We start from the raw sequence: 21,046 nt of genomic DNA on the forward strand, positions 1-21,046 counted from the left end.
CAGGTAAAGGTGTATTTTTCATGACCAAGAGCACATTTTGGTTGCTATCTGGTCAGATAACCAGATTAAACCAGATAAAACCAGATAAAGACATCTTCTTCATCATGAAACCTACTGGTGACCCGGGATACTTCTCCTCCCTTTCCCACTCAGGAAAACATCCTTATACATCGAGATAGATGTAGCTAGATTAATTATTATTTCCTTCTTCCCTTGCTTAGCTCCCTTGGCTATGCCCAGTAATAAACCACTCTACCACACAACATCAGAGTGACTGATAAAGTGAGCACTCTGTGTGAGTCCAGTCCAGTGATGTTGAGTAACCCTGTGATAGCATGGGAAACCCAGTGCTGCTGCTGCTACTGCCACTGCCTCGGTCATCTCCACCACCACAGGCAGAAATAGAACACAGCTCTCTCTCCCTAAATCAGCAGTGCTCCTTCTAAGGGACACAGCCACAAAGTAGTGGATCAACTCTCCAGTCAGATCCTAAATAGAGCTTAGTCCAATATCCACTTGTCGGATATCTCTATGCAAGCAGCTTGCTTGTCCTTAATTTCTAGGAAAGAGAAAACTGAGGAGAAGGAAGCATTGAAACATATTATGATGACGATAACGACATGATGATGATGTTGATGATTACTTCAAGACTTGATGATGGCAATAATGACCAGTCAATAGTGAAATAAAGTGGCGTGTCTGTCTGTCTGTCTGAGTGTGTGTTCATGTGCAAGTCTGTGTGTGAGAGACTGAGACATGAATAGTGTGCAGAGTTACAGTACATCACTGGTGAACAGGCCAACCAACACATACTATATAAAGGGAAATAAAGTATCTCTTCCCCTCCTCACACCCCCTCTCACTCTCTACTCTCCCAGCTCTAGCCCCCAATCCCCCTTTCCATCCTCAATTTCGCCTTCTTCTCCCTACTGCCTGAGCAAAGCAAACTCAATGCTGAGGATTTAAGCAACAAAATGGAAGCTAGATTAAATCAAATCACATTTTATTTTTCACATACGCATGGTCAGCAGGTGATAATGAGAGTGTAGCGAAATGCTTGTGCTTCTAGTTCCGACAGTGCAGTGATATCTTATAAGTAAACTATCAAATTCATAACAACTACCTTATACACACAAATGTAAAGGGATGGAATAAGAATATGTACATATAAATATATAGATGAGCGATGGCCGTGCAGCATAGGGAAGATTCAATAGATGGTATGAAATACAGTATATACATATGAGATGAGTAATGTAGGATGTGTAAACATTATTAAAGTGGCATTATTTAAAGTGACTAGTGATACCTTTATTAAATTAATTAATTAAAGTGGCCAGTGATTTGGGTCTGTATGTTGGCAGCAGCCTCTCCATGTTCGTGGTGGCTGTTTAACAGCTTGATAGCCTTGAGATAGAAGCTGTTTTTCAGTTTCTCTGTCCCAGCTTTGATGCACCTGTACTGACTTCGCCTTCTGGATGATAGCGGGATGAACAGGCAGTGGCTCAGGTGGTTGTTGTCCTTGATGATCTTTCTGGCCTTCCTGTGACATCGGCTGCTGTATGTGTCCTGGAGGGCAGGTAGTTTGCCCCCGGTGATGCGTTGTGCAGACTGCACTACCCTCTGGAGAGCCTTGCGGTTGAGGGTGGTGCAGTTGCCGTACCAGGCGGTGATACAGCCTGACAGGATGCTCTTGATTGTGCACCTCTAAAAGTTTGTGAGGGTTTTAGTTGACAACCCAAATTTCTTCAGTCTCCTGAGGTTAAAGAGGCGCTATTGCTTTCTTCACCACACTGTCTGTGTGGGTGGACCATTTCAATTTGTCCGTGATGTGTACGCCGATGAACTTAACACTTTCCACCTTCTCCACTACTGTCCCGTTGATGTGGATAAGGGGTGCTCCCTCTAACTGTTTCCTGAAGTCCACAATCATCTCCTTTGTTTTGTTGACGTTGAGTGAGAGGTTGTTTTCATGACACCACACTTCGAGTGCCCTCACCTCCTCCCTGTAGGCCGTCTCGTCGTTGTTGGTAATCAGGCCCACTACTGTTGTGTCGTCTGCAAACTTGATGATTGAGTTGAGTTGGCAAGACACTTGAAGAAACCCGGTGGCTGTACCGACTCTGACAACATATCCTGAGTGAGCCAAGTTTCTGTGAAACAAAGAATGTTACAATCTCTGATGTCTCTCTGGAAGGCAACTCGTGCCCTAATTTCATCCACCTTGCTGTCTAGAGACTGGACATTGGCGACTAATATGCTCGGAAACGGTGGGTGGTGTACTCGCCTTCTTAGTCTGACCATGAGGCCACTCCGCCTGCCTCTCCTGCGGTGACAATGTTGTTTTGGGTCAGCCTCTGGGATTCGATCCAATGTCCAGGGTGGAGGTCCGAACAAAAGATCTGCTTCGGGAAAGTCGTATTCCTGGTCGTAATGTTGGTAAGTTGACGTTGCTCTTATATCCAATAGTTATTCACAGCTGTATGTAATAACACTTAAGATTTTCTGGGCTAACAATGTAAGAAATATACATAAAAAAGTCATTACTGCATAGTTTCCTAAGGACTTGAAGTGAGGCGACCATCTCTGTTGGCGCCATCTTGCCAGATCACAAACTCTCCCAGATATCTGCTACACAGAGCTTAACTCAGACCCAAATAAACAGATTGTGTATAGAGGGTTTGTCCAGCTCCAGCAGTTTGGTGGTTTGGTGGTTTGATAGAAAACATTTTAGGAAGGTCGTCCTCAAAGGCTTACAACTGAGTAATAACTATGAGAGGAAGCTTGGAGCTGGGAGCGCAGCCCTGCAGCACTGAGCGGGACAGGGGCACAACACAAAGTAATGACCTAAATCCACACTAACACTGCGCTATTGTGGAGCTGTCTGCACCCAACGCTTCCCAAAGGCCTAATTAGGAATTCTTACGCTCTTGCGCTGATATGTAACAATTTGTTTACATAATGCCTGCTTTTACAAGACAGTAAACTTCAAAAGCGTCCCCTCCCCAACAACAAACCAAAATTCCAACTCTCAGGCATTTTACAAGAGGCTCTATGCCACAGAGTTGGTTTCCTACTTTCTCTAAGTAAGTGCGTGGGTGCTTCCGATCATACATTCAGATGAACAGCTACTGTATTCTTGCAAACAAATAAACATACTGAAGAAAACATAATCAAGATAATTTTCTATATGGGGACCATAGTTAGCGAACACACACACACACACACACACACACACACACACACACACACACACACACACACATACACACACACACACACACAACTGCAGTCCTGATGATAAACACTTTAATAGGGAAGGCTAAATCTGGGTATGAATGGTCGGACTTAAAGCATTAGTGTGTGATTTGGGAATAAATAAAAGATCCCTCACCCATAAAAAGAGAAGCAGCTTCTTCCAAAGACATTTGTTCTCCCCCTCTCTTAAGCCACTCCAACCAGTGTTGTGACCCCATTTAGCTTAACTTCATCCACTACGGATCATAGCCATGTGTAAATAGGGCTAAAGAATCCTACTATAAATGACATGACCATGGGCTACAGGGCCCAATTAAGAACACTATTCATTTGTATTTATTTTATCTTTATTTAACTAGGCATGTCAGTTAAGAACAAATTCTTATTTTCAATGACGGCCTAAGAACAGTGGGTTAACTGCCTGTTCAGAGGCAGAACGACAGATTTGTACCTAGTCCAACGCTCTAATCACTAGGCTACCCTGCCGCCCCATTCAAGAACCTTGTGATTGAAAATTGAGTTAAAAGGGAGCAGTCTGTATTTCTTTGCATTGTGTACATCGAAGAAAAAAAAACTTTGTAACAGTGTAACTCTACCAAAGCTTTTATGTGCAAAAATGTAAGGCTCTCACTTTGCCACTATCTACCGTATGTATCGTCACTGTAATGCCATCAACTAACCTACCATCCCTCTGGCAATCAGAATTACTACTCCCTCTGACCTGCTCTACGTTCTCTCATGTGCTGGATTAGAACACAGTGGCAGGAAAATTCCAAGAGCCAATCAGCTTGAGGAGAAGTGTGAAGGAAAATCAAGGGATGAGGAGAAAGAGAAAGTTAGAAATAGAAATGGGAGAAACAGAAAATATATTTTTGAAATGCCTGGAGAGCGAAAGGTGTGAGGGAGAAAAGAAAAGGAGAGAGCAGAGAGAGAGAGAGCAGAGAGCGAGAACAGAGAGAGAGCGAGCGAGAAACCCATCAGAGCAAACGAGGTAGAGCTTTTCCTCTCAGTTCAGTGGCATATTAGGGTGATTAAAAATGGAGGGGATTAAGAAAGATACCTCCGAAGCGGAAGCTAGCTGCAGGCTTTCAAGTGCTTGATTAATGGGGCATGATTCACATGCTGGTCCCAACATTACGCAGTCTGCAGCAGCCTGGGCCAGCCACACACACACACACACCCACACCCACACCCACACCCACACCCAGCACTGGCATTAGTATTCAGGGAACATTATTTGGGGTCAAAATTCTGAATGAAATAGGGAAATGGAAGATCTTATCATCCTGTGCCTGTGAGCATCACCCCAAATGTCCTCAGTGACAGCAAGACTACGTAACAAGAATGTTTACACTGGCACATTCTTTAACATGGCACCCTCTGAGGAATGGGCAACATTGGTTTGGGACCACACTCAACTGAGGTGAGAGAAAAGCTATGAAAACATTTTGGGAACACCTTAATAGGGGTCATAAAAATCCAAATGTCAATATGACTTCAGGGTGTCTGATCAAAGAACACATCGGGGGGGGGGGGGGGGGTTAAGCTACATCTTAAATCCTGTGTTTTTAGACTTTTCCTCTCCAAAGGGCCATCATACAGGGCTAGAGGTACTGACTCACACACACGCAGACACACACGCACGCACACACACCGCTAGGAGAACGTTATTTCAACGTGAACTCCATCAACAGAGAGAGCATAACGATTGAAAATACGGCCTCATGTCATTAAACTGGCATTGACTCAGGCCTAGTGGCTGGCATGGCGGGCAGGTCAGAGCATTACTAATCCCTGATGCTTTATTTAATGAGAGCACCAGGGCCAGAAAGTCCCCCCTCTCTCTAATTCCCTACTTGTCTGTCGACACACTTGTTGATGATATAGGAGCTCCGACTGGGCTGAGAGCTGTGTTTTTGTTGGATGGGACGTTTTATACACTCAACATTCTGCAGTGGAAACCAAGGCAGTTCCTCAGTTGCAGCTTGCCTTTTTTTTCTCTCTCTGCTGGGAAAGCTTGACTGTGTCTGTGGCTGCCAAGAGCAACATGACCGTATAGGTTCCACTTCGAGGGAGAAAATTACATAATTTGTGTATACAAGGGAAAGCGGCGGCTAATTGCGAGTCCTAATCAGAATGAGAGTGAGGCTAAATCCATCACATTCCGCACAGGGACGCAGTAGTGGAAAAGGAGAGTTGGAAGTGTTTGTGTGTGTGTGTGTGTGTCTACGCGTGCATGCGTGCGTCTCTACATGTGCGCATATTGCTAGTGTTTTCCTGAGGTGCGTGTGTTGCAGTGAGGAGTCAGAGGGCTCGACTCACACTGATGAACGTCACAAATCACCCCTGAGCCACTTAATGGAGTTAGATTACGTAAGGAAGTCCCATTAGAACAGAACACCACCTAACAATGGACACTGGGTTGATTCTCTATCAGGCCAATCCACTCCGCTCCGTATGCTGTAGAGTACACAGGCATGTGTTAATCACTCTTCAGCCCATTCACACATACAAGTGATTCATTCACCAGAGCAGCTTGATGGGCTTTTGTGTGTACACACGATTCGCAACTTAACACTACAGCTGCTAGTTACCATTAGCGACGAATGATCCACAGCCATTAGCCAGTTCGGAATGAGTGGCCAGGTGTGAATTACAGACCTCATTGGAGAGGCAATGCTAAGTCATTCTATTTTGGCAGTCCGCAACAGAACAATCTGTCAAGACAAACTAAATGCAGGGATGAAGGGTAGCACTGAATGCAATTAGCCTATTGAGATATTTAAGTGGACACGAAAACATGTCTTTTCACTCATCCTCATACTAAGAGACAATCAACTCAGCCACAAAGCTATAGAGAATACAACATAATAGTACACTTCAACATCAAGTGGGAATGTTGGTCTAATCAGAAGCAGTGGGAACTGGGAAAGGAGCTGGCATTCCGGATGCTATGTAAACCGTGACAATGAGCGTTCCGGCCCTGTTGACACAGGGAAAAAATATTTCTGTCAACACTCCATCAATATTTATGTTAGAGCCCCCGGCTCAGAGAATAGCAGCAGTTAAACTAATCAACAGCCATGTGCTCTTCCATATGAGCATGCTTGCCGCCAAGCCAAGCAGACCTGGATTCAAATACTATTTGAAAATTTTTCCAATACTTTGAGGGTTCGCTTCAGCATGTCCAGAAGGCCAGATGGGCGGGATTTACCGGTTTGAGATGATTTGATTGGTGCAATAAGCAAGGCAAACTCAATTGAGCACATATAAAGTGTTTTAAATATTTAAAATCGTTTTTGAATCCAGGTCTTCCGCCCAAGCTAACAGAAACAGTAGCCTGAAGAGGAAACAAAGAGAGGAAGAGGATGTGTGGCGACGGGCCCCAAAAATGTGAGAAAAGCAGCGCTGCTGACCGCATTATCACTATAATTATGCTTCCGCATCTGTTCCTGTCAGTGTGTGATCACCGAATGCTCCGATAACGTTCCCGGAGCCCTCTGAAAACCTCCAGAGGGGCACAGATTGGCTCTCAGAAGTGGTGGCACACTGCCAACCCAATTCTGTCCCTGTCCTTTCAGATCCCTATCAAGGGTGGACAATAACATGTGGTAAATCACAGCTACAATAAGGGAGAGAAAGGGGATGGTGTGTGAGTGTTTGTGTTGTGTATGTTTGCATACAGATGTGTGTGGTTGTGTGTCAGGGCATGTGAGCATGATAAGCGAGACGCAGTGATGTGGGTGAGTATTTGTGTGTGTGTGTTCTGCACAACTGTACCGCATGAGCATATACACGTACTGCATATACACGTACTGCACTGCAGAACTGTTACGCATGAGTGCATGCGCACGTGTGTGTGTGTGTGTGTGTGTGTGTGTGTGTGTGAGCGAGCGAGCGCGATTAGCTCTCCCCTCACGTCCCCGATACCCCCTACCTGGTTAGCAGGCAGCAGTCGTGGACCAGGGTTTCCTCCACATAGACACCCCTGCCCTCGTTGCTGTGGATGGCGCGGCCATTGTGGCGCCAGCGCAGCTTGACAGAGGGATCCAGGTATGACACCGTGCACTGCAGAGGTAGCCGGTCCCCACGGAACACCACCTGTCTCTGGGACGGGATCAGCTGGAACAAGGGCAGCTCCAGAGGCCCATCTGAAGAGGAAAGGCAGATACCAGGGAGAGGAGAAGGGGAAGGAGAGAACTCATTCATCCAGAGGGAAGGAGAGATTGGTGGGGGATGGGATTTGATGATTCCCCATGGCTGAAGTCATGTCAGTTGTAAAGTATTGACAATGTTACCACACAAAAATACACATACAATATCCACAAATACACATGCACACACACATCAGCAATCAGGAGAAAGCAATGTGCTTGTAGGACTGAATGAAAGCTGTGGGGAACATAGAGGATTTACAGCCAAGCAAATCATTTAATACCAGATGAATTATGATTTTTGTGGTTGTTGGCTATATAAAAAGGCTAGTAAAGGATTTAACAGCTTTCTTCAGTCTCAATCTTCAAAAAAAGCTAGCGCTGTACCTGGAGCTGCTTGCGTCGGCCACGCGTCTACATACCGATCTGAGATTATCGTAGTAAACTGGCTCGCTGTGGGACCTTGGGAATTCCGAACTCAGGGAACATGTTTGATTGGGCACATAAAAACATTTCCTTGGACATGCTCCAAGAAGTCGGCTAAGCGGCCTTCAGTTCCATTCAGATCAATGGGGAGACCGAGCAGTGCTTACAGTGTGACGGACCATTCAGTACACGCGGGTCATAAAGCGCTCCCATTTGTGGATGCTGATACACTCAGTTCAAACTCCAACGTCTCTAGCTATATTACATCTCTATTCTAAATGCTATATACTGGATCTGACTGAGAGATAGTGAGATAGCGAAGGCACGGCACCATTCCATCTCTCTGGAGATGGTTTAACTAAGCCAAAAACACAGCCAATAAACGTTTCTTTTAATGTATGATCTGGGAAACGATCAAGGCCGATTTAGTGAGACGTCGCCTGACCTTGATTTTATGTATGCACACTCTAATGCAGGGGTGTCAAACTCATTCCATAGAGGGCCTAGTGTCTGCAGGTTTTAGTTTTTTCCTTTCAATTAAGACCTAGACAACCATGTGAGGGGAGTTCTTTACTAATTAGTGACCTTAATTCATCAATCAAGTGCGAGGGAGGAGCGAAAACCCGCAGACACTCGTGTTAAATGCATTCCATGGAGGAACACGTGCTCTAATACATACATAAATAGAAATAATGCATAATGCATACTATTAACATAAATAAGACATACGTGCTTCTGTACTAAAGTACGCAATTAACATGCTCATCGATGTGGGCTAACACCTCATCTCTTGATATTAAGATGCTCATCTACTGGTCTAACACCACATCTCTTGAAATTAACATGCTCATCTACTGGGCTAACACCACATCTCTTGAAATTAACATGCTCATCTACTGGGCTAACACCTCATCTCTTGATATTAAGATGCTCATCTACTGGTCTAACACCACATCTCTTGAAATTAACATGCTCATCTACTGGGCTAACACCTCATCTCTTGAAATTAACATGCTCAACTACGAGGCTAACACTACATCTCTTGATATTAAGATGTTCATCTACGAGGCTAACACCACGTCTCTTGATATTAAGATGCTCATCTACTGGGCTAACACCATGTCTCTTGATAATTAACATAATCATCTACTGGTCTAACACCACATCTCTTGATATTAAGATGCTCATCTACTGGTCTAACACCACATCTCTTGATATTAAGATGCTCATCTACTGGTCTAACACCACATCTCTTGATAATTAAAATGCTCATCTACGAGGCTAACACCACATCTCTTGATAATTAAAATGCTCATCTACGAGGCTAACACCACATCTCTTGATATATTTACATGCTCATCTACTGGGCTAACACCTCATCTCTTGATATTAAGATGCTCATCTACTGGTCTAACACCACATCTCTTGATAATTAAAATGCTCATCTACTGGGCTAACACCTCATCTCTTGATATTGCAATTTTCATGTGTTTTAAAGAGTGTCATTTAATTTGTTGATAATTTACATAGCCATGTATTGGTAGTTGGACATGAAGCAGTGCAGAACTGGAGCTACTGCATAACCTGTAACTGACTGTAGCTGGCTAAGTGGTACCACATAAAAACAGCATGGGGCAATGGACTGTTGATCTGCTGTTATGCTGATACTGTTGAATCACACTCAGAGCCAAAGGATCAGAGCAGCAAAACGCCTGTGCCTATCAGGCACTGCCAGGGTGAGACTGTGTGTGTGTGTGTGTGTGTGTGTGTCATTGGGCTGCAGTTAACACATTAACCACATAAACTAATGTAATCCAATAGTGGCAGCTCTGATATTGCTAAAATGTGGAATATAAGTAGTCAATGGTCTGCCCTGCATACAGAAATAAACAACATTAGGATCTCTTAAAACATTTAGGAAATATAGACCTATAAACGCACAGATACAATAGGCATAAATATAAACTATGAATATTTATGTTGAATGTATGATTTATGTTCACTTTTTGGTAGCTGTTCAATAGACAACTTTCCAAGTCAATTCTGCTCTCATTCAGTGCTGTATATTTAACCTTTATTTAACAAGGCCATGCCATGCCTCTGTTGTGTTTGAATAGCCGAAGCCAACTACTTTCTCAATGTGTGTGTCACATCTGCTCCTGCTTCTCCCCTCCTCTTTATCAAATGTTTCACAGTTGTTTTTATGTTGAATGTGGCAAAAAGTCCTGCAGGTTACATCCAACATATTTCTTTTTATTTCTTTGGAAGCCAGGTAGGATGATAATTTGGCCAATATTAACCGTGGGTGGTTGGCATTGATAACAGACTGGAGCAGACACCCAGCAGGAGATGTGGCGAGTGACAGAGCCTGTGAGGGTGACCTCAGGTTACTTAGAGGTTAGTTAGAGTGTAGCTAGGTCATACAATGACTAAGAAGTGTTGGTTGTAAGGGACATAGCACAGCCCCACACACATACATTTGAAGATGATCTCTGGGCTTCGATGGGCAGTAAAAGGCTTGCTGAGGAGGTAGAGCTGATCAAGTATGATGCACAAAGAACACTATCAAGGTCAATCCCCAGCCACCAAATAAACACTCACATACAGAAAGTTTTACCATTCTAAGGTGCCTTGTTTCCCATAAATAGCATATGTCCTTAGTGGGATTACTGCAGTTTCCAGACTAATACATGAGTCACCCCAGCATGAAAGCTCATTCTTCACATGCGAGTCCAGTTCAGGTGTCACATGAGCTGGCCAGCCATGGTTGGTAGCAAAGCAGGTACATATGAGGACAATGCACGCCAGCCATTTCCAGATGCTGTTGTCCTGAAGTGGCAGTCCAATTCCATGGTGTCTCCATCTCTAGTAACTGCCCGAGAGAAGGACTGATGGTGGAGTGAGCCTATCAAGAACAGTTCTGTGAGATTCAGGACATCATTGGCATTGGAGAAGTGTAATTCCTATACCATGTGAAGGCCCAATAAGTTCTTGTCAGTTGTCAATGAGTGTCAGATTGCATTGGTTCATTGCAGTGAATCTTATGCTCTGGTCATGTTTGGTTGCATCCTCCCCATACACCAAACTGTCACCAAGTCAACATATATGGCAACTCCAGGGCAGACAGCCAGGATGGTGGATATGATTGGCAGGAAGAAGCAATGCGTCAGCTCAACTCAAAAATAATAATACACCTTTCAAACCAAAACGCGTTTTCCGGCAACTTTCGCATCCCGCCAATTTTTTTATTACTTTTTATTATATACATTTGAAGTCGGAAGTTTACATACACTTAGGTTGGAGTCATTAAAACTTGTTTTTCAATCACTCCACAAATTTCTTGTTAACAAACTATAGTTCTGAAATGTCGGTTAGGACATCTACTTCGTGCATGACAAGTCATTTTTTACCAATTGCTTACAGACAGATTATTTCACTTAAAATTCACTGTATCGCAATTCCAGTGGGTCAGAAGATTACATACACTAAGTTGACTGTGCATTTAAACAGCTTGGAAAATTACAGAAAGTTATGCCATGGCTTTAGAAGCTTCTGATAGGCCAATTGACATCATTTGAGTCAATTGGAGGTGTACCTGTGGATGTATTTCAAGGCCTACCTTCAAACTCAGTGCCTGTTTGCTTGACATCATGGGAAAATCAAAAGAAATCAGCCAAGACCTCAGAAAAACAATGATAGACCTCCACAAGTCTGGTTCATCCTTGGCAGCAATTTCCAAACGCCTGAAGGTATCACGTTCATCTGTACAAACAATAGTACGCAAGTATAAACACCATGGGACCACGCGTCCGTCATACCGCTCAGGAAGGAGGCGCATTCTGTCTCCTAGATGCGAAAAGTGCAAATGTACTTGAATGTGGACATCACAAAGCCCTGACCTCAATCCCATAGAAAATGTGTGGGCAGAACTGAAAAAGTGTGTATTCCGAGGAAGGAGGCCTACAAACCTGATTCAGTTACACCAGCTCTGTCAGGAGGAATGGGCCAAAATTCACCCAATTTATTGTGGGAAGATTGTGGAAGGCTACCCGAAACGTTTGACCCAAGTTAAACAATTGAAAGGCAATGCCACCAAATACGAATTGAGTGTATGTAAACTTCTGACCCACTGGGAATGTGATGGATGAAAGAAAAAAAAGCTGAAATAAATCATTCTCTCTACTATTATTCCGACATTTCACATTCTTAAATAAAGTGGTGATCCTAAATGACCTATGAAAGGGAATTTTTACTAGGATTTAATGCCAGGAATTGTGAAAAACTGAGTTTAAATGTATTTGGCTAAGGTGTATGTAAACTTCCGACTTCACCTGTATGAAAGGTATTGCCGACAACAAAGCCTATACTTTTATGTCCGCCAACCGACCTAGGCATGATTGCGGTAAAGTTCTGCCTACGACTTAGTATGAAATGTGCCATAATGCCGAGGTGGCATTCGCACGCACTACGCTCTTAATAGTTACTACTATCGTCCTGAAAGTTCTAAACTTTGGCATATCACTTCACCAATCTCTTTGCATAGTTCACCACACATCTTTTTTTCTTCACCACAACTAGATGGATCCATAAAGAATTACTGTGGTAATAAATACTGTATCACTGAATGATAAATACTGGAATAAAGTAGGCTAATGCAATTGAAGGCATCAAATTGGTGTTACTGAAACTCCCAAAGTCATCCAATTGTTAAAATAAAATTGATTGAAGCAATAGCCTAGCAATAGCCTACCTGTGTGTGGTCAACTATTTCAGCACCATTTTTCACTGCTTTGAGGCAAATGTGGGGTCTTGCAAAATCTATCAATATCCCAAGTAGTGCAGAGGTCTAAGGCACTGCATAACAGTGCTAGAAGATTTACTACAAGACCTGGTTTCAATCCTGAGCTGTATCACAACCGGCCGCGATCGGGAGTCCTATAGCGCAGCGAACAATTGGCCCAGCGTCGTCCGGGTTAGTGGAGGGTTTGGCCGGGGTGGGCAATTACTTGGTTCATCGCACTCTAACAACTCCTTGGGGCGGGCCAGGTGCCTGCAGCCTGACCTCGTCGTCAGGTGAACGGTGTTTCCTCCGACACATTGGTGCGGCTGGCTTCCAGGTTAAGCGGGTGGCAGGTCATGTTTCGGAGGATGCATGACTCGACCTTCGCCTCCCGAGCCTGTTGGGGAGTTGCAACGATGAGACAAGATCAAAATTAGGGAATTTAAAAAAATAAAAATCTATCAATTTCGATTTTTCTTTTCACCGAATCTCCGTTTGCATATTGGTTAGGATACAATTGGGCTGTGGTAATGTTAGCTAAATTGAGGTGAGTGCTGCTCATGGTCATCTTGTCTGGTTGGCACATTTATTAGCACTGATCAGAACATTTTGCCAGCATGTTGTCATGACGTTGGCCTGGGGGTAGGTTTATGACAGTCATAAATACCTCTTTCCGGTTCTGGGAACATCAGAAGGTGGGGGGAAATTAACTATATTCTGGTAATCCGACCAATTGAACATATGCGGTGGTACTTAATGAATATGATGTCAGTTCGGTTGTCATCTGAGACATTCTCATCAATGATAAGATTACATAAATTCTACAGTGGAAAGTCTACACATCAGAGTTATCGGATTCACATGGAACTGTTGTTCAATTTAAATGTTTGATTATGAAATTATTTGTGATGGGATGAAATGTGATTTTAGCTTCTAAAATGTGAGATTTGGGTTTTCATAAGATAGGGCTCTGCTCAATCAGTGGCCCGCCCCTGTGAAGGGACATGGGCTATAAAACTTTTCAAACACGCCCTCCTCTCCCTTCCTATATAAAGCCTTGACGACAATATAACCTCCTGTTCCGAGGATGTTTGGACAACGGTCCGATGTCAGAATGGTTCAGATAATAACTACAGAACGAAGCCAACATCAGCGTGAGCTTTGGTTGCGAATGGTATGAATTTTGAACTCTTATTCACCACAGAAGTGATACCTCCTAGCCGTGGAGTTAGCAACAGCAGATGCAACGAGGGTTAGGAAGGAACAGACAGAGTATCCCATCTACCAAACAACGACATTAATACAACGTATCCAATTTACCAGCAGAGACATTCTTCAAAGGACAAAGGACTCGGTTGGGCAACATGGCCTTCCATCTACCACCAACCTACCGAAGCGCAGCTCAGTGTAAATATTTATTGCATTTTCCTTTTCCAAATAGGCGGTAATTTAGAATGCATAAGATTCTGTATTTACGATAGCACAGCTTCGCCCTTAGTTCCTCAGTCTTCCTGCTCTTTCACTCAAACCCAGCCCTTTTTTTCCCCAAACCAGCTGTCATATCGGTTCCGCCCGCTATGGTGTAATTTGTAATCAAGTTATGATTTAATTATGTGTATGTGTAATTCTGTGTGACTAGTTAGGTATTTAGTAAATAAATAACTAAACCCAATTTTGTATTGCTGATTCAACTTGTTAGCCAGGGTTCATGCAGATGAGACTGAATTAAGAGGACGATTAATATTGATGTAAAATATTACTAGGTCTTTAAGAGTTTATTCGGAAGATAACAGCTCTATAAATATTATTTTGTGGTGTCCCGACTCTCTAGTAAATTACATTTACATGATTAGCTCAATCAGGTAATATTAATTACGGATAAATTATTTTATAGAATAGCATGTCATATCACTTAATCCGGCATAGCCAAAGACACGACAATGTTATGTAGCTTAACAAGTGGATGATTTTGCGCTTCACTGGCAGTCACTTAGTAGCCTAGGCCTACTCCCGACCAAAAGCCTGTGACTTGTCTTAATCAATCAATGTGATTTTGTTTCACTGAATCTCCATCTGTATATTTCGTTAATTCTCTGGCTGGGCAAATACGTGGAGGTGGTATAGCTTATCTATTTGTTTGCTCATCTATCACTGATCAGAAACATTCAGAATGCCATAAAGTAGGCTAAATCAAGTGTAGGCCTTTTGCTTGATCATGGATAGGCAACTCCAAAAGCTGGCGGAGGTTGCGAAACATTAACACACAAGACTCGAATGCTTTTGAAAAACATAGTTTGCTATTATTTTCAATCGGTATCATGATGAAGACACTCTCAACGTAAGACTCTTCGCCTGCATTTCTATTCATTTTAAAATTCATTTTATTAGTCTTATAACGTTTATTAGGACCAACCTAAACAAATTAATGATGGATTTATTTTTGATGGTGTATATTCTCAATAGATTAATTAAAATAAACTCCCTGCCACATCAGCACACCACTACTACCATTCACCCGCAGCATGCCGGCATGCACACGGGAGGTATAAAAGACGTATGCAGGTTGTAGATCATGCAGATTGTAGAAATGGGCCTGTTTGTAATGGCGTCATGTAGACATTGCACCGTTTTTTTCCATAGGCAAAATACCATACATCATATGTGAAAGTAGTATAAGAACATGGGAACATCACAATGTGTATCACAAATGCAATGGGCCAGCAGGTCATGTTGGATTCAGGCAGACGTGTTGGACTAGCAATAAAAAAAGCTCACTTCTAAATGATGCGGAGGTGAATTAATTAAGAGCCCAATCCTGGCAGGGAACTTATACCACAGTGGGGGCTAGTTGTTGAGCTAGGGAGAGAGTGTCAGAGTTGGATTCTCTTTCCTTTTGCTGGAGCCTCACATTTGTCTCAATGATCGTCAAATAGACTTAAGACTAATTTAAAACGTGTAGATGTACAGGTGATTAAATCACCATTTAAATGGTATTGTGGAAGCCTTATTGGATTTGATGCCATATTGGATTAGGAGTTACAGTGGGGCAAAAAAAGTATTTAGTCAGCCACCAATTGTGCAAGTTCTCCCACTTAAAAAGATGTGAGAGGCCTGTAATTTTCATCATAGGTACACTTCATCTATGACAAACAAAATTAGGGAAAAAAATCCAGAAAATCACATTGTAGGATTTGTAATGAATTTATTTGCAAATTATGGTGGAAAAAAAGTACTTGGTAACCTACAAACAAGCAAGATTTCTGGTTCTCACAGACCTGTAACTTCTTCTTTAAGAGGCTTCTCTGTCCTCCACTCGTTACCTGTATTAATGGCACCTGTTTGAACTTGTTATCAGTATAAAAGACACCTGTCCACAACCTCAAACAGTCACATTCAAAACTCCACTATGGCCAAGACCAAAGAGCTGTCAAAGGACACCAGAAACAAAATTGTAGACCTGCACCAGGCTGGGAAGACTGAATCTGCAATAGGTAAGCAGCTTGGTTTGAAGAAATCAACTGTGGGAGCAATTATTAGGAAATTGAAGACATACAAGACCACTGATAATCTCCCTCGATCTGGGGCTCCACGCAAGATCTCACCCGTGGGGTCAAAATGATCACAAGAATGGTGAGCAAAAATCCCAGAACCACACGGGGGGACCTAGTGAATGACCTGCAGAGAGCTGGGACCAAAGTAACAAAGCCTACCATCAGTAACACACTACGATGCCAGGGACTCAAATCCTGCAGTGCCAGACGTGTCCCCCTGCTTAAGCCAGTACATGTCCAGGCCCGTCTGCAGTTTGCTAGAGAGCATTTGGATGATCCAGAAGATGATTGGGAGAATGTCATATGGTCAGATGAAACCAAAATATAACTTTTTGGTAAAAACTCAACTCGTCGTGTTTGGAGGACAAAGAATACTGAGTTGCATCCAAAGAACACCATACCTACTGTGAAGCATGGGGGTGGAAACATCATGCTTTGAGGCTGTTTTTCTGCAAAAGGACCAGGACGACTGATCCGTGTAAAGGAAAGAATGAATGGGGCCATGTATCGTGAGATTTTGAGTGAAAACCTCCTTCCATCAGCAAGGGCATTGAAGATGAAACGTGGCTGGGTCTTTCAGCATGACAATGATCCCAAACACACCGCCTGGAAGGAGTGGCTTCGTAAGAAGCATTTCAAGGTCCTGGAGTGGCCTAGCCAGTCTCCAGATCTCAACCCCATAGAAAATCTTTGGAGGAAGTTGAAAGTCCGTGTTGCCCAGCAACAGCCCCAAAACATCACTGCTCTAGAGGAGATCTGCATAGAGGAATGGGCCAAAATACCAGCAACAGTGTGTGAAAACCTTGTGAAGACTTACAGAAAATGTTTGACCTCTGTTGCCAACAAAGGGTATATAACAAAGTATTGAGATAAACTTTTGTTATTGACCAAATATTTATTTTACACCATAATTTGCAAATAAATTCATTAAAAATCCTACAATGTGATTTTCTGGATTTTTTTTCTTCTCATTTTGTCTGTCATAGTTGAAGTGTACCTATGATGAAAATTACAGGCCTCTCTCATCTTTTTAAGTGGGAGAACTTGCACAATTGGTGGCTGACTAAATACTTTTTTGCCCCACTGTAAATCTAGAAGGGTCCCCCGAACGTAATTCCAAGAGTAGGGGCTAAATACATACAAATCCACAGAGGAAGCTTTGATTGGAAAAAATGACAGCTTTCAGTGTCTTAGCCCACCAATAGACACCGAAAAGAGAGAGCAAATTGAACTTGGAAAGTTGACTATTGAACAGCTACCAAAAAGTGAAGTTTACATTCATCATGGCCCGGGTATCCTGGAAGTATATTGACATCATCCCGTAAGTAGAGGATGCCTGGTTGCTCTTTAAAAGTGCTTTCCTCACCGTCTCAAATAAGCATGCCCCGTTCAAAAAAACGTGGAACCAAGAACAGATATAGCCCTTGGCTCACCCCACACTTGACTGCCCTTGACCAGCACAAAAACATACTGTGGCGTTCTGCATTAACATCGAATAGCCCCTGCGATATGCAATTTTTCAGGGAAGTCAGGAACCAATACACTCAGTCGGTTAGGAAAGCTAAGGCTAGCTTTATCAAACAGAAATTTGCATCCTTTAGCACGAATTCCAAAATGTTTTGGGACACTGTAAAGTCCATGGAGAATAAGAGCACCTCCTCCCAGCTGCCAACTACACTGAGGATAGGAAACATTGTTACCGCCGATACATCGATAATAATCGATAATTTCAATAAGCATTTTTCTATGGCTGGCCATGCTTTCCACCTAGCTACCCCTACCCCGGCCAACATCTCAGCATCCCCTTCAGCAACTTGGCCAAGCCCACACCACTTCTCCTTCACCCAAATCAAGACGACTGATGTTCTGAAAGAGCTGCAAAATCTGGATCCCAACAAATCAGCTGGGCTAGACAATCTGGACCATCTCTTTCTAAAATTATCTGCCGAAATTGTTGCAACCCCTATTACTAGTCTATTCAACTTCTCTTTCGTATTGTCTGAGATCCCCAAAGATTGGAAAGCTGCCGTGGTCATCCCCCTCTCCAAAGGGGGTGACACTCTAGACCCAAACTGTTATAGACCTATATCCATCATGCCCTGCCTTTCTAAAATCTTCAAAAGCCAAGGTAACAAACAGATTACCGACCATTTCGAATCTCACTGTACCTTCTCCGCTTTGCAATCTGGTTTCCGAGCTGGTCATGGGTGCACCTCAGCCATGCTCAATGTCCTAAACGATATCCTAACCGCCATCGATAAAAGACAGTACTGTGTAACCGTCTTCATCGACCTGGCCAAGGCTTTCGACTCTCTCAATCACCGCATTCTTATCGGCAGACTCAATAGCCTTGGCTTCTCAAATGACTGCCTCGCCTGGTTCACCAACTACTTCTCAGATAGAGGTCAGTGTGTCAAATCGGAGGGCCTGTTGTCCGGACCTCTGGCAGTCTCTATGGGGGTGCCATAGGGTTCAATTCTCGGGCCGACTATTTTCTCTGTACATATGACGTCACTCTTGCTGTTGGTGATTCTCTGATCCACCTCTATGCAGATGAGACCATTCTGTATACATCTGGCCCTTCTTTGGACACTATGCTAACCAACCTTCAAACGAGCTTCAATGCCATATAACACTCCTTCCGAGGCCTCCAACTGTTTTTAAATGGAAGTAAAACTAAGTGCATGCTCTTCAACTGATTGCTGCCCACATCCTCCCGCCCGACTAGCATCACTACTCTGGACAGTTCTGACCTAGAATATGTGGACAACTACAAATGCCTAGGTGTAGGGTTAGACTGTAAACTCTCCTTCCAGACTCACATTAAGCATCTCCAATCCAAAATTAAATCTATAATCGGCTTCCTATTTTGCAACAAAGCCTCCTTCACTCATGCTGCCAAACATAACCTTGTAAAACGGACTATCCTCCCGATCATTGACTTTGGCAATGTCATTTACAAAATAGCCTCCAACACTCTACTCGCAAACTGGATGTAGTCTATCACAGTGCCATCCGTTTTGTCACCAAAGCCCCATATATTACCCACCACTGTGATCTGTATGCCCTCGTTGGCTGGCCCTCACTACATATTTGTCGCCAAACCCACTGGCTCCAGGTCAACTATAAGTCTATGCTAGGTAAAGCCCCGCCTTACCTCAGCTCACTGGTCACCATAGCAACACCCACCCGTAGCACACGCTCCAGCAGGTAATTCTCTTTGGTCATCCCCAAAGCCAGCACTTCCTTTGGCTGCCTTTCCTTCCAGTTCTCTGCTGCCAATGACTGGAACAAATAGCAAAAATCACTGAAGCTAGAGTCTTATATCTACCTCTCTAACTTTAAGCATCAGCTGTCAGAGCAGCTTACTGATCACTGTACCTGTACACAGCCAATCTGTAAATAGCACACCCAACTACCTAATCCCCATATTGTTATTTATCCTCTTGCTTTTTTGCACCCCAGTATCTCTACTTGCACATCATTATCTGCACATCTATCACTCCAGTGTTAATGCTAAATTGTAATTATTTCGCCTCTATGGCCTATTTATTGCCTTACCTCCCTACTCTTCTACATTTGCACACACTGTATGTAGATATTTTTATTGTGTTATTGACATTTTGTTTATGTGTAACTCTGTGTTGTTTTTGTCGCACTGCTTTTCTTTATCTTGGCCAGGTCGCAGTTGTAAATGAGCACTTATTCTCAACTGGCGTACCTGGTTAAATAAAGGCCAAATAAAAAAATAAAAAAATCATAAATATGAATAATTGATATTTCCGCCCAATGTATCTGTGTGTTTACAGGTCTATATTTCTAAATTGCTTTAAGACATCGTAGTGCTGTTTGTTTGTGTCTGTAGGGCAGACAATTGACTACTAGTATTCAACATTTTAGCAATATCAGAGCTTGCAATATTGGGTTACATGAGCATATGCCCCCCCCCCTCCAGCCAGGCATTATTCTGCACTGTTTGAGTTAAGGGATTGTGTCAAAATATCCATCAATTTAACCTCTTTTTCAGTAAAACAATTTCATACAACCATCCATTACATATATAGGAGACCTTTTATGGAAAAACATGATTGTGCTTTGTTATACATAGGGTGGGGGTATCTCAAAAACGAAAGCTTTTTTTGAGGATTGGCCGCTAGCCTAGAAGGATCCATTCACATCACTGCAGAACAACTCCATCTTAGCACGGTCCCAGATATCTTTGTGCTGTCTGGCCAAATATGACAATGACCATAGGAGTTGGCCAACACAGCACAAACAAATCTGGGACCAGGCTCACCGACCCACAACTGCTAAGACAGTGAGCCACATCAGTCAGGATGGGAAGCCATTAAATGAGAAACCCCTCATTAATAAAAACAAGTCCAACCCTGCTATTTCCTCAGTAGGATTAGGCCCTTTCACACACACTGGTTACACTTCTCTTATTGTATCCAGATGTTGCTTGGATAATATTCTGTCTTTTTCAGAATATGGAGTTAATTCAACTTGAAAGCAAGTTCTACTGGCCTGACCACAGGGTCTAAAAGGCATATAATTCTCATCATGTGCATAAGGCCTGTAGTGACCATTAGGACCCTGACACTGCCATGGCGTCATACACTAAATAATTACCCAGACACCAAAGGCCCTAGGTGTGTGTGAATCAACTAATCTCTTCTTACCGTAGGCTATGTATTCCATTTCATATGCGGCAGGTAGCCTAGTGGTTAAGAGTGTTGGGTCAGTAACCGAAAGGTCACTGGTTTGAATCCCTGAGCCAATGAGGTAAAACAAAAATAATCTTATGTGCCCTTGAGCAAGGCACTTAATCCCAATTGCTCCTGTCAAGTCGCACTGGATAAGAGCGTCGGCTAAAT

At 43.1% G+C, this 21,046-nt stretch overlaps 1 protein-coding gene across 2 annotated transcripts in view; it reads right to left on the reverse strand.

Annotated features, from left to right (window-relative positions):
• The window catches only part of LOC139381422 (adhesion G protein-coupled receptor A3-like), a 261,482-nt gene that overhangs the window by 186,695 nt on the left and 53,741 nt on the right, over positions 1–21,046 (reverse strand). For both annotated transcript variants that reach the window (XM_071124932.1, XM_071124931.1), the window contains exon 7: positions 7,196–7,409. In XM_071124932.1, the coding sequence (XP_070981033.1) occupies positions 7,196–7,409 (214 nt within the window). The remainder of the gene's footprint in view (positions 1–7,195; positions 7,410–21,046) is intronic.

Source organism: Oncorhynchus clarkii, chromosome 23 (genome assembly GCF_045791955.1).
Source record: "Oncorhynchus clarkii lewisi isolate Uvic-CL-2024 chromosome 23, UVic_Ocla_1.0, whole genome shotgun sequence".
Taxonomy (NCBI): domain Eukaryota; kingdom Metazoa; phylum Chordata; class Actinopteri; order Salmoniformes; family Salmonidae; genus Oncorhynchus; species Oncorhynchus clarkii.